The sequence below is a fragment of the Mycteria americana genome, chromosome 9 (assembly GCF_035582795.1).
Source record: "Mycteria americana isolate JAX WOST 10 ecotype Jacksonville Zoo and Gardens chromosome 9, USCA_MyAme_1.0, whole genome shotgun sequence".
NCBI lineage: Eukaryota > Metazoa > Chordata > Aves > Ciconiiformes > Ciconiidae > Mycteria > Mycteria americana.
In genome coordinates, this window is record NC_134373.1 from 38,571,226 (window position 1) to 38,596,073 (window position 24,848).

The following is a 24,848-nucleotide window of genomic DNA, read 5'->3' on the forward strand; positions in this document are numbered from 1 at the left end:
CTGCCTTTTTTGGCATTCTTAACACTGCTGTTGCGAGATTTAAAATTTAGTCATATGTTTTGTAAAACAGCATTTCCTTTAACTTGCCAAAACAAAGTAGTAATTTCAGTGGAACCTCAACCTCTTTATATGCATACAAGTGTCTGTGGCAACGATCTACTTAGGGCCTAAGAATAATAATCCCCATCTTGTCTTTCTGTGCAAGTAGTGCGTTATGTTCTTCTCTACCAAAGCTGCCATTTGAGTACGGAATTCGAATAGAACATACAGAAGAAAAAATAAAAAGCATGCTGGTTAATGATCACGTTAAAGAAAGAGTTGTGGTTAAAGTGTGCTACGAGCATCAACAAAGAGAAGACAGTACAATTTGTGTACTATCTGTCCACATCACAATTGCCTTTGTAAATCACAGAATACAAAATTGGTGGAAAAAGAAGTGTTATCAAGCAGATGTATTTGTTTCCACATGCATGCACAATTGGAGGAGTAAACTACCATAACCTAAAAATTACATATACGAGTATGTATGTATATATTCCTTTCATATTCATACTGCTTTCACTGAATAACAGCTAAGCCCATTTTTTATTTTCTAATAAAAACTAATTCTCTTGAAGGCAAATAGGTATGCTATTGCTTTGACTCTCAAAAATTTGGCTCTTATTTCCTTGTGCTAGTTCTAATACATCCTTCTATTTCTATTGTGAATAACCACATAACCATTCCTTATTCACCTTCGCCATGCCATTTATGATTTCACAGACTGCCATCATACAGAAGCCTGTCTATAAGCTGTATTTCAAGAAGCATCAGCTTACCTGTCCTCACACAAAAACCTTTCCCATACGCTCGATCAGCCTGTCAAGTTTTCTCGGTATCTTTTATATGATCTCTATACAGTATTCAAGATGCGGGAGTGATATGGATTTATACAGCATCACAGTTCACTATCTGTGGTTCTTTATTCCTTTCCTAATCATTTCCACCAATCTATTTTCCTTTTGATCACGGCAACCCACAGAACTGGCATTTTCACCAACTGGCCAGCCTTTTACATTATTTAATTGATTTCCACTGCTGACTGCTTGTCAATCCATTTCTCTTACTGTACTGTGCACAGATATACATATGTCACTCTTTGGCATCAGATTTCTTCTTGACTGCTCTCTAAAACATTATTTAAACAAAATGTTTATTTTTCTTGCCCAGTAACCCTTAGAAAAACCCTCAGACATTCTATCACCAGTTGACAAATGAACAGTTACTCTGACAACCCCTGAATATGCATTCACTGTGGACCAGCTTATCCTCCATATTGACTTCGTATTGAACCAGTCCCTTCTTGGCATCAGATTTTAGCTAGGCAAAATTTTAATCTTATACTTTAATGGTGCACGACACAATTAAATTCTGCCTGCACCTTCAAATATATGCACTACAGTTACATCAAAAGGATACTTTTAAATTGCTGACAATCTATTCCCACTCATATTTAAAACTAGTTATAGATCTAATCCTCTACTCACTGTCAATATTTTCTGTAGTATTGCTTTTCATAGGTCCAAAGATCCTTCTGCTGCACTCAGTCAAGTTAAAATCTTTATACTACCTGATCATATCTGATTATTTTAGCATTAATCTTTGGAATTTGCAACTTAAGACTGATCAGAGAATGCATTAGTTCTAAAATACATATTTATTTCCTATATTCACTATTTCTACTTCAGTTTTTAATCATTCACTTGAAGTACTACTCTGTATACCATCTAACAAAAATTTATATATTCACCATGAAACAAAATAAACAAGAATAATATTAGCTCAAAGTTAGCACAATTCTTCATGATACTTTGTTGTATGTGGTATGACAGCTTTATGGTAATTCTGAAGCTCTTGTTAATGAATCTCTCTGTTTCCCACCCCCCTACAGTGTACAGTTTGACTTGAAAGGGTATTGCAAAAAACAAACAGAGAAAAATATAATTAATGATACAAGTCCAAAATTAAGAAGGGACTGCCTGGAATGACTGACCTTAAAAAAACATACTGACATATTAGGCAGATAAGAAACGCAGATGTAAAAGAACAACAAATGTAATGCTAGGGTATTACTACATGGAAAGGCCAAAGCCAATAGTATTTTTACAAGCGGATGCTATGCTTTCTAGAAAACTTTCAAAAAATCAGAAAGTTACTGTTAAATTAGGTAACAAAAAAGCAGTAAGAAAGGATTAAATTAAATCCAAGTATGAAAAGCTACATAAGAGTTACACGACAGAGTGACTGAGAAATAAAACATCTGATAAAATTCAATACATATATAGTAATATACAAGGAAAAAACTCAAGTTAAAAAGAAATCTCAAGTTACATACACAAGGATGAGCACTGAAATAGCATCTATACCTAAAAGATCCTTTTCTGAAGCAACAGATTATGTTTATACTTATGAAATGGCTGTCCAACACCCCTCTTATTACAAGAGCTAGGACACGCTAAACAGAATTATCAAGTATTAGGGTCAAAACCACCTAATTTCCCCATGCAACGCTACAGGCTTGGGGAAGAGTGGCTGGAAAGCTGCCCGGTGGAAAAGGACCTGGGTGTGTTGGTCAACAGCCACCTGAATATGAGCTAGCAGTGTGCCCAGGTGGCCACGAAAGCCAATGGCATCCTGGCTTGTATCAGGAATAGTGTGGCCAGCAGGACTAGGGAAGTGATGGTCACCCTGTACTCGGCACTGGTGAGGCCACACCTCGAATACTGTGTTCAGTTTTGGGCCCCCCACTACAAGAGGGACATTGAGGGCCTGGAGCGTGTCCAGAGAAGGGCAACGAAGCTGGTGAAGGGTCTGGAGCACAAGGCTGATGAGGAGCGGCTGAGGGACCTGGGGTTGTTTAGCCTGGAGAAAAGGAGACTCAGGGGAGACCTTATCGCTCTCTACAACTACCTGAAAGGAGGTTGTAGAGAGTTGGGGGTCGGTCTCTTCTCCCAAGTAACAAGTGATAGGACAAGAGGAAATGGCCTCAAGTTGTGCCAGGGGAGGTTTAGACTGGATATTAGGAAATTTTACTTCACTGAAAGGGTTATCAAGCATTGGAAGGGGCTGCCCAGGGAAGTGGTTGAGTCCCCATCCCTGGAAGTATTTAAAAGACGTTTGGATGAGGTGCTTAGGGACATGGTGTAGTGGTGGTCTTGGTAGTGTTAGGTTTACAGTTGGACTTGATGATCTTAAAGGTCTTTTCCAACCTATACGATTCTGTGATTCTGTGAAAACAAGCAAGATGAGGTCCTCTCTCACATAGTGCATAGTTACGCACCAGAGCCGTCTGCCCAAAAAGTTGTAGACATCAAGAGGTTGTGTAAGGTCAAAAGTCAACTAGAAACGTTCATGCAAGAAGAATCAGTCAACGGCTTCAAAGCCTTTGAAGCACAAAGATACAATTTTAGGTTCAAAAAAATCACTGAGTTACAGGTTACTGGAAGCTGACAGGCTATACAGGAGGAGCATGGCTGTTATCTTCCCCCAGGTCCATACTTTCCTATAGGCACTGATCAGCCATCGTCAAAGACAGGATGCTGAGTTAAGACAAAGGTAGGAAAGACCGCTTTTATAATTCGTAAAACAAAAATGGAACTTTCACAAGGCACAAAGGAATCCAATTTAAAATTCAGGAAGATTGTATATATTTGGCACGATACATATACCAATCTTGCTGCTGGTTTTGAAGTAAAAAGAATGTACAGAAGAAGGTTGTGATAAAACCTCAAACTAATAAAATTTTTAAAATTCCCCCCAAAATAAAATAACCAGAACTTTGCTCATGTGCATCTTAAGCTACATTTCTGTAAAAAGTTATTTATTTTAAACAGCTGGAACAGGCCTCAACAGAATATTGCAACAAAACAGTGCCATGAAGTTAAATGTTTTTCTTTTTTTAATTACAAAAGAGCCCAGTGGTACCAATATACTTTATATTTAGCAGTTATTATACTGCTTGTCCTGATTTTTAGTCTATAAAAATTCAATCTGCAAAAAGAAAAATAATGTCATGGCCATGGTTTTTTTGTGTGTGTTTTTTTTTTTTTTTTTTTTTTTAATGCAAAGTAATACCTTTGAGACATGCAAAAATCTGGGGAATGTGTGAGGAATTCACAGCTTTCTAACTGTTTGCAAGCTGTGATCCTTCCAATGCACTATATTTACTCCTCTCATTGCTGTCCTCAGTAGTACACCTCATGGTACAAGTACAACTTCTTGTGCCTAAAATAGAAGACCTTGTTCTTTGCAGCACGTGGATTTTTAAAATATAATGGTAGTTGAGAAAATATTCTTCCTAGAAAACCTGTGTTTGCTATGCTAATAGCATTTCTGACACAGCTTTAATTCTGTGAAGATGAGTAGGTCTCAAACTCATATTCCTGAGATGTGACATCATTCTGCATTAGATCATGAAGCCTTCCACAGTCCCCTGTGGTTTACCAACAGATGAACCTATCATCCATACAAATATCTCACTATAACTTCACTACCTTAAATTAGCACCTGTCCTAGATTAACTGAAATAATGTTGCTTTAGGCTACAGCAATTTATTTAACTCTACTCTACTTTATTTCAATCAAAATAAGTTGCATGAAATATTTTTAAAGCTAATAACCTTTCATCTACATAGGTGACCCAGATGTATACCTATGGAGCTGAGACTACAAAATGTTTGTCCTTCAGTGCTATATTTATACTGACATTTTGTAATGTAAATCTACTGTTAATTTTATCTTGGGATTCTAATCTGCATGCTATCTTGTTTCATTTATTGCAAAATTGCTACAAATTCAAAAGAAAAATTAAGAAGTAATCGTATAGTATCAACAATTTTCTCCAGCTCCAATAAAGTTAGGTACTGGAGATTTGTAGAAAGAAATTGCTTCCATTGAAAGAGAATAATTTAGAGCAAACCCAGAAGGCCAATCATAAATCGGAATCCGATGTTTTCTACATCATAAAATGAAAGCTGCAATTACACAGCTTCATATGTGAACTTCTTTATTCTGGCAAATAACTGCTGAAAACTCTTCTACAGCTTATACCTTGCCTTGAGGCCAAGGTATCTGTGACTATGGAATAGTGACTGATGTCTCCCTAGGCTATAGTCTCTCCCTAAAGTCATTGCCTGGCCCCAGTCCGAACAGAAAATAGTTGTTTTTTTTCTAACAGCAAGAAATGGCTAATGGGAACTCTACTGCTACTGTGAAAACACCAAATAAAGAACACAGTTCCTCAAATCCCAAAGTTCAGGAAGTGACTAATTACAAAAAATAGCTAAAAACATTACTTGAAAGGGGTGTGCAGAGATGCATATTTACTCCACCCATACTTTAAGATCCTGGGCATACATACTCTTTTGTCCAGAAGTCAGACAGCTTTGTTAGGACAGTACCCCGGCCCAAAAAGTAAATTCTCCTAAGAGGCTTATTTTAAAAAGTAATAAAGCCCAAGGAACTTGACATCCACTGAAAAACAGTAACATTCTTCTTTAATATAAGTTCATTATTATTTTAAAATAAAACTGCCAGAAAAATGTATCCTGACAGCATATGTCACACATTGTAAGGTAGATTAGCAGTTGTTCACTGTGAGTCCTTATCACAGTTGTCATCATGCTTAGACTTATGAACAGTGAGTTGTATTCATTGCTCTCCTTTTTTCAATGCATGCTCTTAGAGACCATTCTTCAAATCTTTTGACAACTAGTGTTGACAACTAGAGAATATTACTTGCTGGTACTCATTTACATTAGAGCTATATCCATAGTCTTCTATGTATAACTAATGTAGAACTGGGTTCCAAGACATTTACAAAGCCATACAAAATTGTCACAATTTAATGTTTTCAAATAAAGATTGCTCAGAACCTACTAACGTAAAAGTCTGAATAGCTTATTGAGCACTACAAACCCTGGATAAGAAGAAAAACAAAATATCACTTCTCAATATTTAAAAAAAAAAAAAAAAGTGATACGAATTTTCAAGTAGTTTCTATTACCATCAACTTTTTGGCAGAAGAGTTGAAATTTATCTAGAGATCATGGAACTTTCTATAACTAATTGGTGGTCATCCTCCAGTAGCGTTTTTTACTTTCCTATATTTACATACAAATTAAGTCACTGTACTTTGTTATATCTCACAATAAAAACACATATTCAATTCTTTTTTCAGCATGGGTATTTTCCAGAGCACATCCCAAGAGCTTCTAGAGCTAGATACAGCCTAGATGTGTCCTATAACGACAGAACTCAATTTACTAATAGATAAGGTACCTGGTGGTATCTCAAGCATGCCAGAATGTAACATTGAACTCAAACCTATAAAAATAAGGGGAAAAATGTACATGCACATTTGCATATGTGCAGTACATATATGTACAAATGTATATGTTTAAGCATATATTCACATATTAACTATGCATTATTATAGATGTGATATCTATATAATACGTATTATTCACACCCTAGATAATCTGTATCCTTAAGCCCATTTACACTAAATAACCTACATAAAGGCGATGGAGAATTAGAGACAGTGAAGTTACTAGGGAAGAATGAACAGCTTATGGGAGACAGTAAGACCACTGCAGAAGAATAGGTGCTGGAGTAAACTTAAACATATATATAATCAATAAGAGAGCAACTCACCTCATTCATTAATCATGACTTGTTCTGTTCTGGATGATCTGTTTTATTGTTCACAAATAATCCATGAGTTATTGACATAAAAATATAAACAAGCCTACAGAGACTTAATTCTTCCCTCGGATGGCTGATACAACTAATAAAAAGATTTGCTACACCTGTATAGGAAAGCTATATTGAAGAGTTGGACTATCTTGAGAAAGCTGGCATTTCAGCTGCGGTTGAGAGGTTCTGAGACCTGTTCTCTTTTTGATCAATACTCTAGTGTATCTGTTTCCAAGAATGGATTTTGAAATTGTCAGCAATATCATAATAATGTCTTCCTGTCCTATATTTGGTTTTGTAACTTTAAATTTATTTTAAACATCAACATAGCTATAGTTGTATTGGAAAATATCACTTTATTTAGTTCTTCATTTTACATGGGGATCCGCTGAGAGAACTGATCTCCAAGTATCCCTCTAACAAAGGATTAGAAGGATTAATCAGGACCATTTTCTTCTGCTCATCATCCTATCATATCTTTTCATTACTACTTCAGCTAACCACCTCATCCACATTATTTCACATTGAATAAAGTCAAGCATCTGATTCAGAAGTCCAAAGACTCCTAGTAAATTACTATGTAACAACACTTTTCAACTATTTCCATTAACATTTATTATTCCCAAGTCAGGCATACAAGGACTTTGAAGAGCTCAATGTTTGATAAGTCACAGAAGGACGAACTATAAAGCCCAGCTAAAATTCTCTTTTTTTATGATGGTAGAAGTGGAGATAACTGTTAGCAAGAAGAATAATATTGCCAGTTGTCAGCACTGTACTAAGTATCTTGGATTCACCTATCCTCAACTCGACAGCAGCTGGGGAAAAAAGGAAGTATGAGGGAAGGCAGGAAGACGTGTTTGGACCAGTGGCAGATAGTGCTGCTGCAGTTAGTGCAGTATGTATCAGGACGAAATCACAGAAAAATGTGCCAAATCCCTCTATAATTAATTTGGATGTAATTATTGCTTATGTTATTAGCAACATGCTTAGGTACAGTCTATATATTGCCATAACTGAAGCCAGAAAATTTAGAGGGGAAAATAATTTTACATCAGTTAAATAAAATCTCTGTATTTTTAATACTTATAATCCTCAGAGAAGTAATAAATACAGTTATAAAAATACTACACGTGCAACTAATGGGCTACTCTGTGATTTCTTTCTTGGCCCTCATGAACCTTCACACATACGACCACTGAAGTCAATAACTTAAATTTCTTGACTAAATATTTACCATCTGAATGAGGGATTCAGTATTCAGTGATAAAATAATTTTAAACTTCAGCTGAAATTATAGGAAAATCATTAGTCTTTTTACCTATGTGACAGATGTCGTAAATCTGTCTCAGGGAGCTAAGTTTTAGTAGGTTCCTGCATTTTTCATTAGGAATTAAACAGAATATTTCATTAAACCAGATAGATAAAATCTGGTCAGTTTTCATTTTCGAGATTAATACAGTTTTATCTTAAGTTGTAGTAGCTGAAGATTACTCAATATACAGCTATTGTTGGACTATCTATCTAATGACAAAGCCTATGCACTTACCATAATTGTACAGCACTGCTCTGGTATAAATAGATATACTATACTATAGGACTTTTATACTATAAAAGCTGGTATAAAATTGAAATGGAAATATATAGACATGAAGAAGTAAGCTTTATACAGATGAAAATAGAAAGTTAAAGTTACAAAATAATGTATCAAGAAATAATTAAAGAATTTCCTATTATTTAATTAATGCATATACTGTGAACTTCCTTTCAGTTTTGATTGTTATCCACACCAAAAATAAGTTTTGATGCTTCTTGAAGTTTTAAACTCCAAACTCATGCCTCCAGCAGGTTGAGTTCATTGTCCAAGGAAAGATATACTGTGTTAATTTGAAATTGAAAATTGTAAATGTTATTTTAAAATAAAAGCTGTTAAGTGAACATGATATGCTTTGGAAAAGCTAAGTTTATGGACAACTGAGGCTATTTAGGTAGAAAAGTAGCAGTCTGCAGTGGTGGAATCTAAATTATGCAGTCCTAAGGGTGAACAAGAAGACTGAGAAGCAAACAGAGACGGACAAGTGAATGAGTAATTTAAGGCAAATTATAGCACAAAGTGAATATTTACAACTAACAACTGTATACACAGTTTATTTCATAGAAAACTTCATCTTCCTCTGGAGAGGAGTAAGAGAAAGACAGGCTAACATTGTTATGTTTACTTTTGTCAGACTAGTTACACAAGTTAACAAAATAAGTAAGTTGGAAGTCTTTTAAATAAATGTGGTTCCACGCTATATTTGTAACAGATCAAGAACAAGAGTCCAAATGGGCAATATTCACAGACACTGATCCCATGAAGCTTCTGGTTCAAATAAAGATTCTATTACCACCCTAGGAACACTAGTGCTGAATACGACATTTAACTAAGCATTGTGAGTTGAAGGCAAATTCATATACAGGAAGTTGTATATGAAAAGAATACTTTTTTCCCCCTCATAGGAATAATAATTAATTATTCTATAAATAATCACCTTGTGGTTGACGACTTGGATGATATATCTGAAGATCAAATGGCTGGGCACTTGTTTTTTGTATTACACTGACATTTTGGCCAGTCCATTTATTGGCTTTTGCAAGTGTATTGGTCCGCCAATCTGTCCAATATACTTCACTCCCATACAAAGAAACAGCAAAAGGGTGAGAAAGATATTCATGACCCCGTATAACCTCTATCATGCTGGTTCCATCATATAATGCAGAATAAATGGCATCCGATCTACAAGATAATCCCAAATTTAAGATTACAGAAAAGTAAAATAAAAATCACACAACCATGATGACATTGGTGCAAAATGTATAAAAACCTTACTCTTACATACTGGTAAGACCAAAGAATGTTTACAGTGCAATCATTAACTTCAGAGATGATTTTGTTTACATTATTAATTTAATTTGGGATATGAAATACTGGTCTGCTTGTATACCGTTTTTAAATTCAAATTTACCTCCATGCTGTGAAAATACAACAGGAAAATCAGTTTCCATTCAGATGAACTTATGGAGAAAACATTGAAATAGCTTGGGTCTTCCATGTGTAAGTGTCAGGGAGGACAAATGGGCGACTGCTCTCTAAGGCACAGGGAGCCAGGAGCCATGGATGATACCACAGCTGGCAGGACAGCAGCTTCACTGTCCAGGGCCACATCCCACTCCCCCCGAGCGAGGCGAGCAGGGCAGGCCCCAGGGCTGGCAGCCAGGTTCAACCAAGAGTCCAAATCACCAGAAAAGTTTGTGGTGATGAGACAGGGTCAGACCAGGAAGCCACTCTGTGGGTTGGGGTCTGGACCAACAGGGCCCATTGCCAGGCAGCGCTGGGGCTGGGCTGGAGACTGGTGCTCCCGTGGTGTCGCTCAGGCAGGGGCCGAGCTCCAGGGCTGCGCCGAAGTGGACTCCTGGGACCATGGGCAGGATGTGTGGAGGGACGTCCCCGAGAAGCCTGGTAAGGGCCATTAAGGTCTGCTGGTACAGACCATGAAGATATTATGTATAACAGTAATGCAATTAAAGACATGTACATACTGTACATTTGCACAGAAGACTTCACGTACATATGTTCTTTATGTACATAATGTACATAACTACATTCCACTTACAATGTAGTTCTTATTTTTGTATACAATAATAAGGATTTAAAAACATATAATAAGAATACTGTTATCACTTTACCTGGCATCTGTCCATACTATTCTTTTTTCAAAGTGATCTACAGTAAGGCCATTAGGCCAGGCTCCCGTATCCATATCTTTATATATGATCTTTCTTTCTGCTCCACTCATGGAAGCGGATTCAATGCGAGGAAAATTTGCATCCCAGTCTGTCCAAAACAGAATTCTGGTGAGAGGAAAAGGAAAAGAAACGAGATATAAGAAAATATTAAAGCATGCAGAATAATGTCAAATGGTTCAATAAGACAATAGTTGGGAAAAAAGTTCAAACATTCACATGTTTTAAATGAAAGGAATAAACATAGATTAATTTGGGCAACTATATAAATTCCTTGAAGTAATAGGGTAACATGGAGGTAATATTTCATTATTAGTGTTAGAGCAATCATGACAGTAAGTTTTTAAAAAACTAGAAGTTTAATAGCATTCCCTTTTTCATGTCCATTAATACAAGTAACAGCTTGTCTTGTCTTCCTTCTATAATTAGAAACCCAGCTCATTAAAAAAAAATTTATAATGAGACCCTTTGAAAGCAATCCACAGATGAGGAGGATGGGGAGGGGAGAAAGGGAGGAAAGGTGATTTGAGGTAGCAGGGATTAAGGAACACGATAAACCAGGTATTCCATTTATTAAGAGTGTTCCAGTGAACACCCCTAGATTTTGGTATGTCACTAACGAATTTTATACAGATTAGTCTTACTAAGAAAACTGAAAAGCTGTGTTGTATGGTAGGCTCTCTCAGTTATGTACTATCTCTGATTTTTTCCCAATAAGGAGAGCTTTCACCTGTATAACCGAAGAAGTTTCTGGTTAAGTAACAGAAGCATTGTTACTTCTGCTAAAAGTACACTCTAACTGTTCTTAGCTTATGAAGCTTTCAACAACACACAATGGTTTTTTATTTGTTAAAGGAAAATAATACCTTTGATAGGAAAACTTTAATTACTTGTAAAGAGCTAATTGGAGGGAGTCAGACTGTAACAAAACTTTTGAAAAGTAACATCAGACAGCTTCAGTCCCGAACATATATTCTAATAAAGCCTCTCCATTTAGTGCCGATAGTGAACAATAGTAGATGCTACATTTAAATAATAAAGGATAAGGGTATAAAAAGGCCTGTCTTCCTACCAAACTCCATTTCTAACTCTCCCTGGGTGAGGGTCTCTGCTCCGTGTGCATGCTGCGTGTGTAGATAGCTGCGTGCCGGCGGCTGGAGCCAGATGACAGCTCACAGGGCATGTACGTCTGGGGTGTCGGCAACTGGAGCGAGGCAGGGCGTGCAGTCAGCGTGTGATCGAGGCAGGACGTGCAGTCAGCGTGTGATCGAGGCAGGGCGTGCAGTCAGTGTGTGATCGAGGCAGGACGTGCAGTCAGCGTGTGATCGAGGCAGGGCGTGCATGCCAGCGCGTGATCGAGGCAGGGCGTGCATGCCAGCGTGTGATCGAGGCAGGGCGTGCAGTCAGCGTGTGATCGAGGCAGGGCGTGCATGCTGGCGTGTGATCACCGGCAAAGGTGAAACCAGACTGGCGAGTGGGTTAAATGGATGGGAGCCAGATGCATGCGTGCGTCTCTGCGAGCGAGGCACCTGGGGCAGTTGGCTCCTAGAGGGGCCGGGGGGCCAGGCTAACTGGCAGGGAGACTGTGAGGTCTGGGGCCTGACTGAGAGACATTTACACGTGTGCGTGTGGCAGCTGGGGACAGCGAGGATCCAGGGCTAGCTGCTGGGTAGGACTGGGTGCCTATGCCCAGCTACAGCAGCGTGTGTGATGGGATCCTCACCAGCAGCTGGTGTGGGGCTCACGCGTCCTGGAGCCAGCAGCTGGGCAGCCCAGCAATCCCAGGGCCAGCCACTGGGTAGACTGGCTGTCTAAACCCAGCTGCTGGAGCAATCCACATTATACGTACATATATATTTCCCACTAAAAGACCTTCATCCTTAACAGCCAGAGAGGTTAACAGGATGAGACCGTTGGTGCTGTTTCTTTGTCTCAGTGCTGAGAGTTTCTGCCTGTGTAGACCTTTGTGGCCAGTCGTGTATATGTTGATACATTTATGTATGTTGTATATGTGCAGCTGTGTGTGCTGTGGACTGGGAATACACGCTCAGTCTCACTGCAGGTTGGAATCAAAGGCATGGAGCTACGGCAGCCTCGCCTCCATTGGGATACAGGATTTGTGCCATCCTAACGCGACCATCTACTTTGAAACATCAGTGTTTGTTTATTCATATTTATTTGTGAAAAGATTGAAGAGCTGTTCCCATCTGTGTTCAAAGATTTTATTCTTTCCTCAATTCTAACAAAGTGTAGCACACTATTGCTTCTAGCTTTTCAAAAGGCAGATTAAGCCTTCAGTTTCAGGAAGAGTGGTGATTTGATTTTTTTTTCCTCCCAACCATTTAATTTGAATGACTTATCTGCCAATCCTTCTGCCAACAGTATGCCTCTTTTTAAAGATCTCTATAGATAAGAGATGCATTCTGTAAATAAGCTTTCTAGCATCTGAATTGAGAGGGCAGGGTCCTTACTCATTAAAGCATGTACTTCCTAATTCAGAATTTTCGGTCCCAGGGGGACCTCAGGTCTCAGAATCTGGGACCTTTATCTACTTTTATTTTTATGTCCACAGCAGTGTTTCTGAAATAAATATTCAGTGAAGACGCATGATAGACCATAGCAGGTTCCTAAAGAACATTAAATATGATGATTCTGTAAACTCATTGAGATTTATATTATTTTTGGCCACATTTAATTCCCCCCGCCTCCCTGAAAGAACAATAATTATGAGAAGAGGATGTAGCTATTGACCATTACCTTTTGGCCTCTCTAAGAAGATTCAGCTACACACAATATTGGGTAATAAGGTTTCTGTAATGAGTTTGCAACTTCATGTAGCCTCAAAACACTGCTCTAACTCCATGAATCATAAAATTTTTGTAGTAGTAGACTGAATTTCGATACAGAATCAGAACCGACAGCTAGCTCAACAGGGAGTTAAGGGTTCCATGAAGAGTTTTCCTTTCCTTCTGCTACTTAAGTCTATTGACTTAAAGTTTAATAAAAATGGCATGTATGGGTCATTTTTGCTCTGCCAAAAAGATGAGAGGCTAATTTTAAAAGGAAGCAAAAATATCCTAAGCAAATTTTTAATATTACTGGGTTTTTTACTGTGAAGAATTTAAAATGGAATTGTGAAATACATTTATATGTTTGACGATTGCTAAAATTACACTGTATGGGAAAACAGTTTTTATTGTGTTAGCATATTACCAAAATCAGGCAGTATTTTAATTTAGTCATACTTTTTAAAAACACCCAATTTTGGCCTGTTTTAATTAATATTTTGTTTTACATTATGAAAACATTCTAATATTTATTAGAAACATTTAATTATGACAGGCATTAGATAAAATACATATTTATGGTCGTAGGCTGAATCTACTGCACTCATTTCCTTATGATTAATAATATTCCAGTTTATAGAATATCCCTTATGAATAGGTAGAAAAAATACTGACAGAAGTTGGCAAGCATTATCTCCACTTTAAAGATGGAGAACCAAACACAAAAGGTGGGATTTCTCTCACTCAACTTTTAGTCTTCCAGTAACATCCAAGCTATACTTTTATAGTCCCACCAAAAAATCAGTCTCTAAGTGAGATGAATCACCTTGGCAATACCTAAATCTGTCTATTAACCACACAGGAAAGGTTAGACCAAAGGCTTCAGTTACTATCATCCACATAAAAAAATTAAATGAAACAATCACATAGCAAGGGAAGTAATTTGCCAACAAATAAACCCCTGTATCTCCCAACTTACCTTTTCTTAACACTTTTCACTGGGGCAAAACACACTAGTAATGCATTGTATTTCACTCAAAATATACTTTCAAGAACTATTAAAGACAAATTAGGAACTATAACTCACAGCAAAAAAGGAAATCAAATAAACTCACACTTAAACCTCTATCTTTAAAATATTTTGCCACATGAAAAAGTAATCTTTTTCTAATTACCCATATCTGGGATCCAAAGCAATAGCCCTTGGATGTTCCATAGCTCCTGCTATTAACGTTGTTCTCAAAGTGCCATCTAGTTTTGCTACTTCAATTTGGTCCAAATTGCTGTCTATCCAGTATATGTTTCCTGCAATCCAATCTACAGTAAGACCTTCAGGTGTGGCCAGGCCATGTTGTACTACCACCTCAATGGCACTAACACCTTAAAAAAAAGAAAGGGGGAGAAAAAAAAAAAAAAAGGTTCTTAAAGAACAAATATAGAGTCTGATATGAATGAACATGGACATACAAGTCTATCACGTGAATCTTGATTAATCTGATGGATGATAATACTTTGTTCCACGTGACATTTTTTCTTTACAAATGCGATAGACTGCTGTAAATAAGTACACTTTTAGCAATATACAAATAAACTTCATTGCACAGTAATAGAAATTTTTAGTTCTCTGATGCTTTAGTAAGTAAAGCTCTGAAACTTTCAATAAAGGTCAGAGATCACATGCAGAGCAACACAAGTACATGTGCCCTATACCAGGGACCTCTTTTGCAGCAGCTGTGAAGGACATGCTCATGCTTTGCCTCCCAGTGACTAGGCATACTAGACAAAACTCATGAAGCTTTATTTCAGCTCTTTCTCAATCAGAAAAAGAGAAAACTGAAACTTTGTGATGAAGACAGAAATGTCAGGGAGAAGCCTGTTTGGACACATTTTGAAAAGCTCTACAATAAATAGCCTTACTTTGTTCCTTTGAATTCATATGCACAACTCATACTGTCACCATTTACTAACAGCTCTTCCCTACCAGACACTTCCTCTGGAGGGTCTCAACATTTTTCACATGAACGGCAACTACAGAAGCACTCTGTTAGCCTTCAGGACTTCCAAGAAGGCACAGTGCTTTTTGCAGATGCAAGTCAGGTCTTGACAGCTGCAAGACTGAGGGAGTAAATTTTTTTTGTTTGTTTTTAATAGAGCACAGAAGTCTCTTGAGTTTTGGTATAGTGTGATTATAATACAGTGTGACAACAGACTACCTTACTGGTTTCATACAAACACCACAACCATTAATGAAAAGTAGCAAGTCTTTGGCTGTCGTTATTTACTTAGTGTAGCTTAGTGTAGGATATTTCTTTCCTGGTCTGGATCTGTGGATATAAAAATACCCACAAATACCATCTATTAAGGAGAAGACACCCCCCCTCCAAAAAGAAAAAAAAAAAACAAAACAAACCACCAAACAAAACACCACCAAAAAACCCACCCCAAAAAACCAACCAAACAAAAAAACATGTCAGAGAACATATGCACGAATGCATACATGAACTTTTACAAAAGCAAGTTAAACATGCTTATGCCTGTTAGCTCATATAGGAATGAAAGCACCTGAATATACACTTCAACAAAGAACATTTTGCAGAAACACATTTGTATATATTATGAGATTATATTGAGCTATAGGCCATAATTACGTCACCAGGGCAAAGAACAAGTCTTTCTGAACGCTATAAAATTATGAAGCAAAATCTTTCACCAAGTGAGAGGAGATAATTTATCAGATGTCTGATAAATTCTTATACTTTTTTAATAAGGTGAAGGTGAATTACAAAAAATGAAAAAAATCAATATTGAACTTATTGGACCAGGAAGAAATATCAGCCCTTTGCATTTGCCATTTTCTTCCTCCTGTAGCCTATTGCAAAAGGAAATTTTTATAACAAAAATTATTTTTCTAGCTCTACATCAAGTACAATCTAGATACACACCTTTTTAAAGGCAGAATGCCATCATAAAGTCTGTTTCTGTGAATAAATCGTTACGATTTATCAGGTCTAATACCCTGTAACTGCAGTTGTTCTTACTGTTAAGGAATTAAAGATTAAGTTCATACCTCCAGTATCAGAGAGCTTGCCTCTGTAAATTTTGTCCTCTACCACATCTGTCCAGTACAGTAAACTCTGACTGAAATGAAAATCAAGTGCTATTGTATTTCTTAAACCAGGAACTAAGAGGCTGTAGTCACGTTTGTGAAGATCAATTTTTCTGATCTCATGTCGAATAGAAAAAATTATGAAAGCCTCAAATGGATCTGGAAGCAGAAGATTATACATTTCAAAAGAATAATAAAGAAGATACTGTTACATATTGATATAAATGACAAGTGGAATAAGAACAAGAGAATACTTTATCAGGAGAAACAGATGATTAAAACAATTCATCTTCTGATAAGGAGTCTTTCAAATACATTTTTAGTCCCACAGACTTCTCACTTCTCCCTTCTAGCATTATCTTTGATCATAACTAGAGATATTAAACACTAAATTCGGGAATATCAAACTCAACTATTGAACCGTGTTTTGTAGCTTTACCACAAGGAGTCCATAATTAGAGCTTTAAGAAGTTGCATGTTATCAAAATTAAAATCTGTTGTCTCAAAAGTATCAGAAAAATTAATCCATTAAATTATACGTTGTTTCAAAAGCCAGTTAGTTGAAATAATTTACTAAAATATATATAATGTGCCTTTTGAAAATATTCAATTGAAATGCTTAAAAAAACCCCTCACCCCAAACTACCAAGCAAGGAAATTAACATTTTATATGCTTATTGATACTCCCCATCACAAATCCAACTACCACTAAAGTGTCCTTTGTTATTCAATTAATGCTAGACTATTTGTGCCTGTGAGCTTATATCAAACTATATAAATACCTGTAAATGCCCTCTGCATAGGTCAGCCATACTATAACATTGATTTTTTATTATAGTTCTTACACATTTTAGATTAAGAAAAGTTTTTCAAACAAGTAGCTGTGTTAATAAGAAACCAAGAAAGACAAAAATTGGATTCTGTAAACTGTCGAATCAACTCGGTATATCCACTTTAATAAAGGAAGTTTTTTCACACCAATCCTTTTCTGTGGGAAAGTAGCTTGCTTTTTTTTTTTCCCAGTTCTTTCTGTTTTCCATACAAGTAAACCTCCATTTTATATAAAAGACAGACTATTGGCAGTTTATGGCAATAGGCAATACTGCATTGTTCTTCTAAAATATTCAAAGAAAAGATTGCACAAATTATCACCAAACGGAAAGACGCTTATATACCTCTTTTCGAAAAGACTAATTTCATGTTCTTCTCTTGATAACCATTGCATATACAGATCAAATTATCCATGATGGTTTAAGTTAATCAGGTACCTCAAGAGAGCTATGTTTCTGCTCTTGAAGTACTTGTTCATAATCTGGCTTGGACTTTCCAAACGATCCTCCTATTTGTTAAAGCAATGAATGACTTTCTGCAAATGCAATTTTTCAAAGCTCTGCAGTAGTTAAATAATTTAATGAAGAAGAGGATCACTGACATTAATAGCTATTTCACAAGTACCAGTTATCGGAACCTGAGAAACACTTTAATGGCACTTCCCAATTTCTGATAAATCGGCAGCTATTACGCAGGAGACCAGAGAGTACTGACATACTGCTTTTTAGGCAACTCCAATGCATAAGAACACACATGATGGACATCACCAGTAGCTTCTTTTATGTTTCTCAGTAATTAACACCGCAATGGAAAAAAAGAAACCTAATAAATCTGTGCTATGTTGGATGGGGTTTTTTTCATTCCAAGTAGAGGAACGCTAGCTTAAGCTACACAACCTACGGTGCAAATTATCAAGTACACTGATGAAAAGGATTAGAGTTCAATGGGATCTTGTCAAATTTAAGGTACAATACTTAAGAATGTGAATCAACAATGAGAAATGGGTAAGAAAATATGCGTAGGCAAAGTAACCCCATTTTGTTTATTTGGACATTTTGGTTTAAATGAGCAGGTCACATGCTGCTTTTTTCCCCCCTCTTTCTTACCCTTCCCGTAACAATGCAAAGATGTAAATTCAGCTCCTTGGTTACTGTGGCTGATATACAGTCAAGTCACAGATGTGATACTACATCAAACAAAAGAATGATGGATATTGTGACAAACAAGAGGCACTGCATCGCAGTGCAAACTTTCTGTGGAAAGAATTCAGAAAGTAGAGAGAAACCAGTTTTACATAGGTTCCTCTGTGATAAGGCTATTTAAATACAGTCAAATGGATAGCAGTAATTATTGCCTGGCTGGTGAGTTGTGAGCCAGAGTCCAGCCACCACTCTGCTTTACATAATGGAGCAATCAATCACCAGATGACTGGATGCGGTGGGCTGACCCTGGCTGGACGCCAGGTACCCACCAAGCCGCTCTATCACTCCCCTCCTCAGCTGGACAGGGGAGAGAAAATATAACAAAAGGCTCTTGGGTCGAGATAAGGACAGGGAGAGATCACTCAGCAATTACTGTCATGGGCCAGACTCGACTGGGGGAAATTACTTTAATGTATTACCAATCAAACCAGAGTAAGGTAATGAGAAAATAAAAACTAAATTGTAAAAACACCTTCCCCCCACCCCTCCCTGCTTCCCGGGCTCAACTTCACTCACGATTTCTCCACCTCCTCCCCCCAGGGACGCAGGGGGACGGGGAATGGGGGTTGCGGTCAGTTCATCACACGTTGTCTCTGCCGCTCCTTCCTCCTCAGGGGAGGACTCCTCACGCTCTTCCCTCCTCACGCACCCCAGCGTGGGGTCCCTCCCACGGGAGACAGTCCTCCACGAACTTCTCCGGTGTGAGTCCTTCCCACGGGATGCAGTTCTTCACAAACTGCTCCTGCGTGGGTCCCTTCCACGGGGTGCAGTCCTTCAGGAACAGACTGCTCCAGCGTGGGTCCCCCGTGGGGTCACAAGTCCTGCCAGCAAACCTGCTCCAGTGTAGGCTCCTCTCTCCACGGGTCACAGGTCCTGCCAGGAGCCTGCTCCAGCGCGGCCTCTCTGCAGGGTCACAGTCTCCTTCGGGCATCCACCTGCTCCGGCGTGGGGTCCTCCATGGGCTGCAGTGGATATCTGCTCCACCGTGGACCTCCATGGGCTGCAGGGGACAGCCTGCCTCACCAGGGTCTGCACCACAGCTGCAAGGGAATCTCTGCTCCGGCCCCTGGAGCACCTCCTCCCCCTCCTTCTTCACTGACCCTGGTGTCTGCAGAGTTGTTCCTCTCACATATTCTCACTCCTCTCTTCTGACTGCTTCTGCTGTTGCGCAGTTTTTTCCACCTTCTTAAATACAGTTGGACTCGATGACCTTAAAGGTCTTTTCCAACCTATATGATTCTGTGATTCTGTGAAATACGTTATCCCAGAGGTGTACCACCATTGCTGATGGGCTTGGCCTTGGCCAGTGGCGGGTCCGTCTTGGAGCCGTCTGGCATTGGCTCTGTCGGGCAAAGGGGAAGCTTCTAACAGCTTCTCAGAGAAGCCACCCCTGTAGCCCCCTCCACTACCAAAACCTTGCCATGCAAACCCAGTACACTGGAGTAGTCTAGAATTTTACTTGTTACTGCCTGACACCCCCCTATTACTGTATATGTAGTAAGTACCATGTTTCAAGGATAATAAGCTGCATAAAATTGAGTATGTAACTGATGGGATATCAGATCTGTAGGAAAGAATCTAGAAAATTAGATCAACCATGGCATGGCACTGTAAATAAGGTCAACTCAAGGTTTGCACTTAAAATAAATATGACATAAGCCTTCCACTCCCTCCTCCTCAGCGTTGGTGAAGACAGTCTACAATACTGTACCCTGTTCTGAGCGTGGCTCATAAAGAAGAATGTGAATCAACTACAGGAATGCAAAGGAAATCAGCAAGTGTTGTAAGAGTCCTAGAGAGTATGGCCTGCAAGGAAAGAATGAACAAACTGGAATTGCTTAGTTTAAAAAACAATGGAATAAGATGATGACTGGAAGCACATAAAATTCTCCAAAGACATAAAAGGCTGATGAATTGAAAATGGGAAAACCTTGTTTTCTATATAAATAACAAGTAGACCAAGGATTAAAGGCTTAAACTGGAGCAGGAAGACTCAGAAAGACTAGGGAAAAAAAAAAATCTTAAGGAGGGCGAGGCACTGAAACATCTCACCCCTGGGAAACTTGGAGTTCACCACTGAAGGTGTCTTGAAGGTTTTTGAAAGCAGATAAACAACAGCAGTATTAGATAGCGTTTGATCTTCCTTCCAACCTTATCATTCAATGACTGTACAAAATGAGCTATATTATAGTGAATTAGAATTTTCAGACTGAATCAAATCCATTTTATTTAAGGTTATGCTTCTATCACCGTATAAAACAAAAATTTGATTTATTCTCCTACTTGATTCCTCTTCTGGAAATTGAGAGCAAATACTTTTTATTTTAACAATTGATTAAGATACTTTCATAAAATCTTACCTTAACTCAATTCAATGTAATGGTTATTGATTCTATTCTTTAAAGCTTTTTTTAAAGAAAAGTAATTGATAACAATTTATTAGAGAAAAATCATACATTTCTGTACCTTCTGATTTCATGACTGCACCAAGCTTTTTTTACCACATAGGTAAGTGTATAAAATACACGATACAAACATAAAGCATGAACTGCATTAACAGTTCTAAGAAAAAATTCTGATAGAGAAAAGTGCCAAAAAACACACTCAAAAAGACTGTATAGAAAAAATAATGCTTCGCCTTTTCCAGTGGTTTTAATTTAAAATTCTTTCTTGGGAAAAATGCTAAGTGAAGCTTACTGTAACAACAGTAGCACAGCAAGGAACCTACACTGTGCTTTTATGAAATTTACCTCAAAGGAAAATAATAACTTCGTAAAAAGTCTGAAAAAAAACCCTTCTAATGAAGTTTGACATTGCTTAGAGAGGACTGGACCATCCTCCCCTCCCGCCCCCCATTTTAGTATTGAAAGCTATCTGGAAATTATAACAAAATTTAATTTAAACCCAGCTAAAACAGATCAAACATACAGACACATCATCCTCTTTTCCAAATGTATATATCTAGTGTTATAACAGAGTTCCCACAGCTTAGAAAAGGTTGACAGTAATTTTTTAACTATATCTATACTAAGCTAAGTGTTTCCGAGTTCATCTAACTTTTATTATACCAAATCCTGAAAGGCTGAACATAAACATGAAATTTAAATATCTTTCAAGAACAGGGTTTTTTCCTGCATGCTTATTATCATCTAAAAGAGTTCAAGTGCAATATATCAGCACAACTTATTTTGAAAGGTGTTCCAAGAGAAACTAGCAAGAGGAGTATGAAAATATATAATTTATATTGACTTTCTACATGAATAATGGAGCTCTGTGGCATACTTTTAGTTCAATCAATACAAATTTAAACGTGAATGAAACATTTAGTCTTTGGGAAGTCAGTAATGTAACAGTACACATGCCAGAACAGCAAAAAGCAAACTAGATGAAAACAAGAGATATGGAAAGTGAAGAAACTCTGATGGAAAAAAAGCCGACAACACTTAAAACCCTCAAGAAATGAAGAGAACGTAAGCAGAAATAAGGAAAACCAGGAGAAAGTAAGAGAAAGACATTGAAAGAGAAAGTAAAAAGAAAAGAACTGCTCAATTCAAGCAATTTATTTCTACATACTTATTTTTCCATAACTCAATATATTTCTCTGGTAATTCATTAGATTCCTCTGACAAACACACTATTTAATTCTGATATGCCATCCAAAAAAAAAAAAAAATTCACATACGTTACTGCATTTTCACCATTCATATTCACATTAGACTTCTGATGGACACTCAAGTAAATGTTTTTACAATGTTTTGAAAATATGACATGCTGCATACTAACTTTACACGTTATTGCTCTGTACTAGTGAAATGTTTGACGGCATATAGGAAAGCACTATTTTTAGATAGAAAAAAATGTGGCTAAGGGCAAGGTAATAATTTTCCTCTGAGTAATTTTTTTCTCCTGGAAAAAGGATTATTAATTACTGCTCTAATATAATACACATCTACTCCCGGTTCAAGGCATTTTAAATCACAATGGCTATTCTAAGAATTACTTTATACCAACTGGTATTATTGAAGTAGTTGTTTGTCATTTGGGGGATCGTTCATCTTCACAAGATCACTTTGAACTCAACTTGTAATCACAGAATCACAGAATCGTATAGGTTGGAAAAGACCTTTAAGATCATCAAGTCCAACCAGAAACCTAACACTGCCATGTCCACCACTACACCATGTCCCTAAGCACCTCATCCAAACGTCTTTTAAATACTTCCAGGGATGGGGACTCCACCACTTCCCTGGGCAGCCCCTTCCAATGCTTGATAACCCTTTCAGTGAACTAAAATTTCCTAATATCCAGTCTAAACCTCGCCTGGCACAACTTGAGGCCATTTCCTCTCGTCCTGTCACTTGTTACCTGGGAGAAGAGACCGACCCCCACCTCGCTACAACCTCCTTTCAGGTAGTTGTAGAGAGCGATGAGGTCTCCCCTGAGTCTCCTTTTCTCCAGGCTAAACAACCCCAGTTCCCTCAGCCGCTCCTCATCAGCCTTGTGCTCCAGACCCTTCCCCAGCTTCGTTGCCCTTCTCTGGACATGCTCCAGTACCTCAATGTCTCTCTTGTAGTGAGGGGCCCAAAACTGAACACAGTATTCGAGGTGCGGCCTCACCGGTGCTGAGTACAGGGGCACGATCACTTCCCTGCTCCTGCTGGCCACACTATTCCTGATACAAGCCAGGATGCCATTGGCTTTCTTGGCCACCTGGGCACACTGCTGGCTCATATTCAGGCGGCTGTCAACCAACACCCCCAGGTCCTTCTCTGCTGGCCCTTCTCTGCTGGCAGCTTTCCAGCCACTCTTCCCCAAGCCTGTAGCGTTGCATGGGGTTGCTGTGACCCAAGTGCAGGACCCAACACTTAGCCTTGTTGAACCTCATACAGTTGACCTCAGCCCATCGATCCAGCCTGTCCAGGTCCCTCTGCAGAGCCTGCCTACCCTCAAGCAGATCAACACTCCCACACAACTTGGTGTCATCTGCAAACTTACTGAGGGTGCACTCGACGCCTTTGTCCAGATCATTGATAAAGATATTAAACAGGACTGGTCCCAACACAGAGCCCTGGGGAACACCACCTGTGACCGGCCGCCAACTGGAGTAAACTCCATTCACCACCACTCTTTGGGCCCAGCCGTCCAGCCAGTTCTTCACCCAGCGAAGAGTACACCCATCCAAGCCATGAGCAGCCAGTTTCTCCAGGAGAATGCTGTGAGAAACTGTGTCAAAGGCTTTACTGAAGTCTAGATAGACAACATCCACAGCCTTTCCCTCATCCACTAGGCAGGTCACCTTGTCATAGAAGGAGATCAGGTTGGGTCAAGCAGGACCTGCCTTTCCTGAACCCATGCTGGCTGGGCTTGATCTCTTGGTCATCTTCTACACACAGTGAGAATCTTCTCCATCAGCTTCCCCAGTACCGAGGTCAGGCTGACAGGCCTGTAGTTCCCCGGGTCCTTCTTCTGGCCCTTCTTGAAGATGGGTGTCACATTTGCTAATCTCCAGTCAACTGGGACCTCCCCAGTTAGCCAGGACTGCTGGTAAATGATGGAAAGGGGCTTGGTGAGCACTTCTGCCAGTTCCTTCAGTACTCTCGGGTGGATCTCATCAGGCCCCATAGACTTGTGAATGTCTAAGTGGTGCAGCAGGTCACTCACCATTTCCCCCTGGATTATGGGGGCTCCATTCTGGTCCCCATCCCTATCTTCCGACTCGGGGGGCTGGGTAACCAGAGAGCAATTGGTCTTAATATGGTAAGTTGTAACAGTATTATATGAAAACTTTTTTCTTTATTTTATATTCATTTAGATCTCATGCACAGAGACACAAATGGTATGGACATTTTGAGGCTAACAGATTCACAAATGAGACCAAAACTGTACTCACTTTACTAAAATGCTGTTCACACAGTCAACAACTAAAGTATCAGAGGATCTGTCCTTCAGAGTATTTGTCACAGCTTTCAAATGAAATAAACTGAAAGGGGCCAAGATTATTAGTGACTATAAAAGCATATGTCATATTTAATATGGAATAATTTTGTTGCAGCTTTGATGCATTAGGATAGTACCTTTACGGTTTGTAAAAAAAGGTATCATTTTTCTTTATACCAGCTGACATCACCGGTCTCAGATCATATATTTAATATTACATTCTTTGAGAAAATCTGTAAAAATCAATTTGTAACTTCAGATTCTTACCAACATCAGTAAACACTAAGCAGAAATATCTCATGGGCTTAAGATAAACTGGGAAACCATAGTCTCACTCCTCTTACTTTTCAGCACAAGCGAGTATATTTCACTTTGGTTTTTTTTCCCTTAGCTTCCATATACTGGTCATTTCTATTTGCTTTAACTTAAAGTATGTTTCAAGCTTTCCTCCACCAAGTTACTAACACT

At 38.4% G+C, this 24,848-nt stretch overlaps 1 protein-coding gene across 1 annotated transcript in view; it reads right to left on the reverse strand.

Annotated features, from left to right (window-relative positions):
* LRP1B (LDL receptor related protein 1B) overlaps positions 1-24,848 on the reverse strand; it is a 482,733-nt gene that overhangs the window by 231,310 nt on the left and 226,575 nt on the right. The window contains exons 23-26 of the mRNA XM_075511235.1: positions 16,372-16,569; positions 14,480-14,684; positions 10,462-10,626; positions 9,267-9,511 (exon numbers count right to left, since the gene is read on the reverse strand). Of these exons, the coding sequence (XP_075367350.1) occupies positions 9,267-9,511; positions 10,462-10,626; positions 14,480-14,684; positions 16,372-16,569 (813 nt within the window). The remainder of the gene's footprint in view (positions 1-9,266; positions 9,512-10,461; positions 10,627-14,479; positions 14,685-16,371; positions 16,570-24,848) is intronic.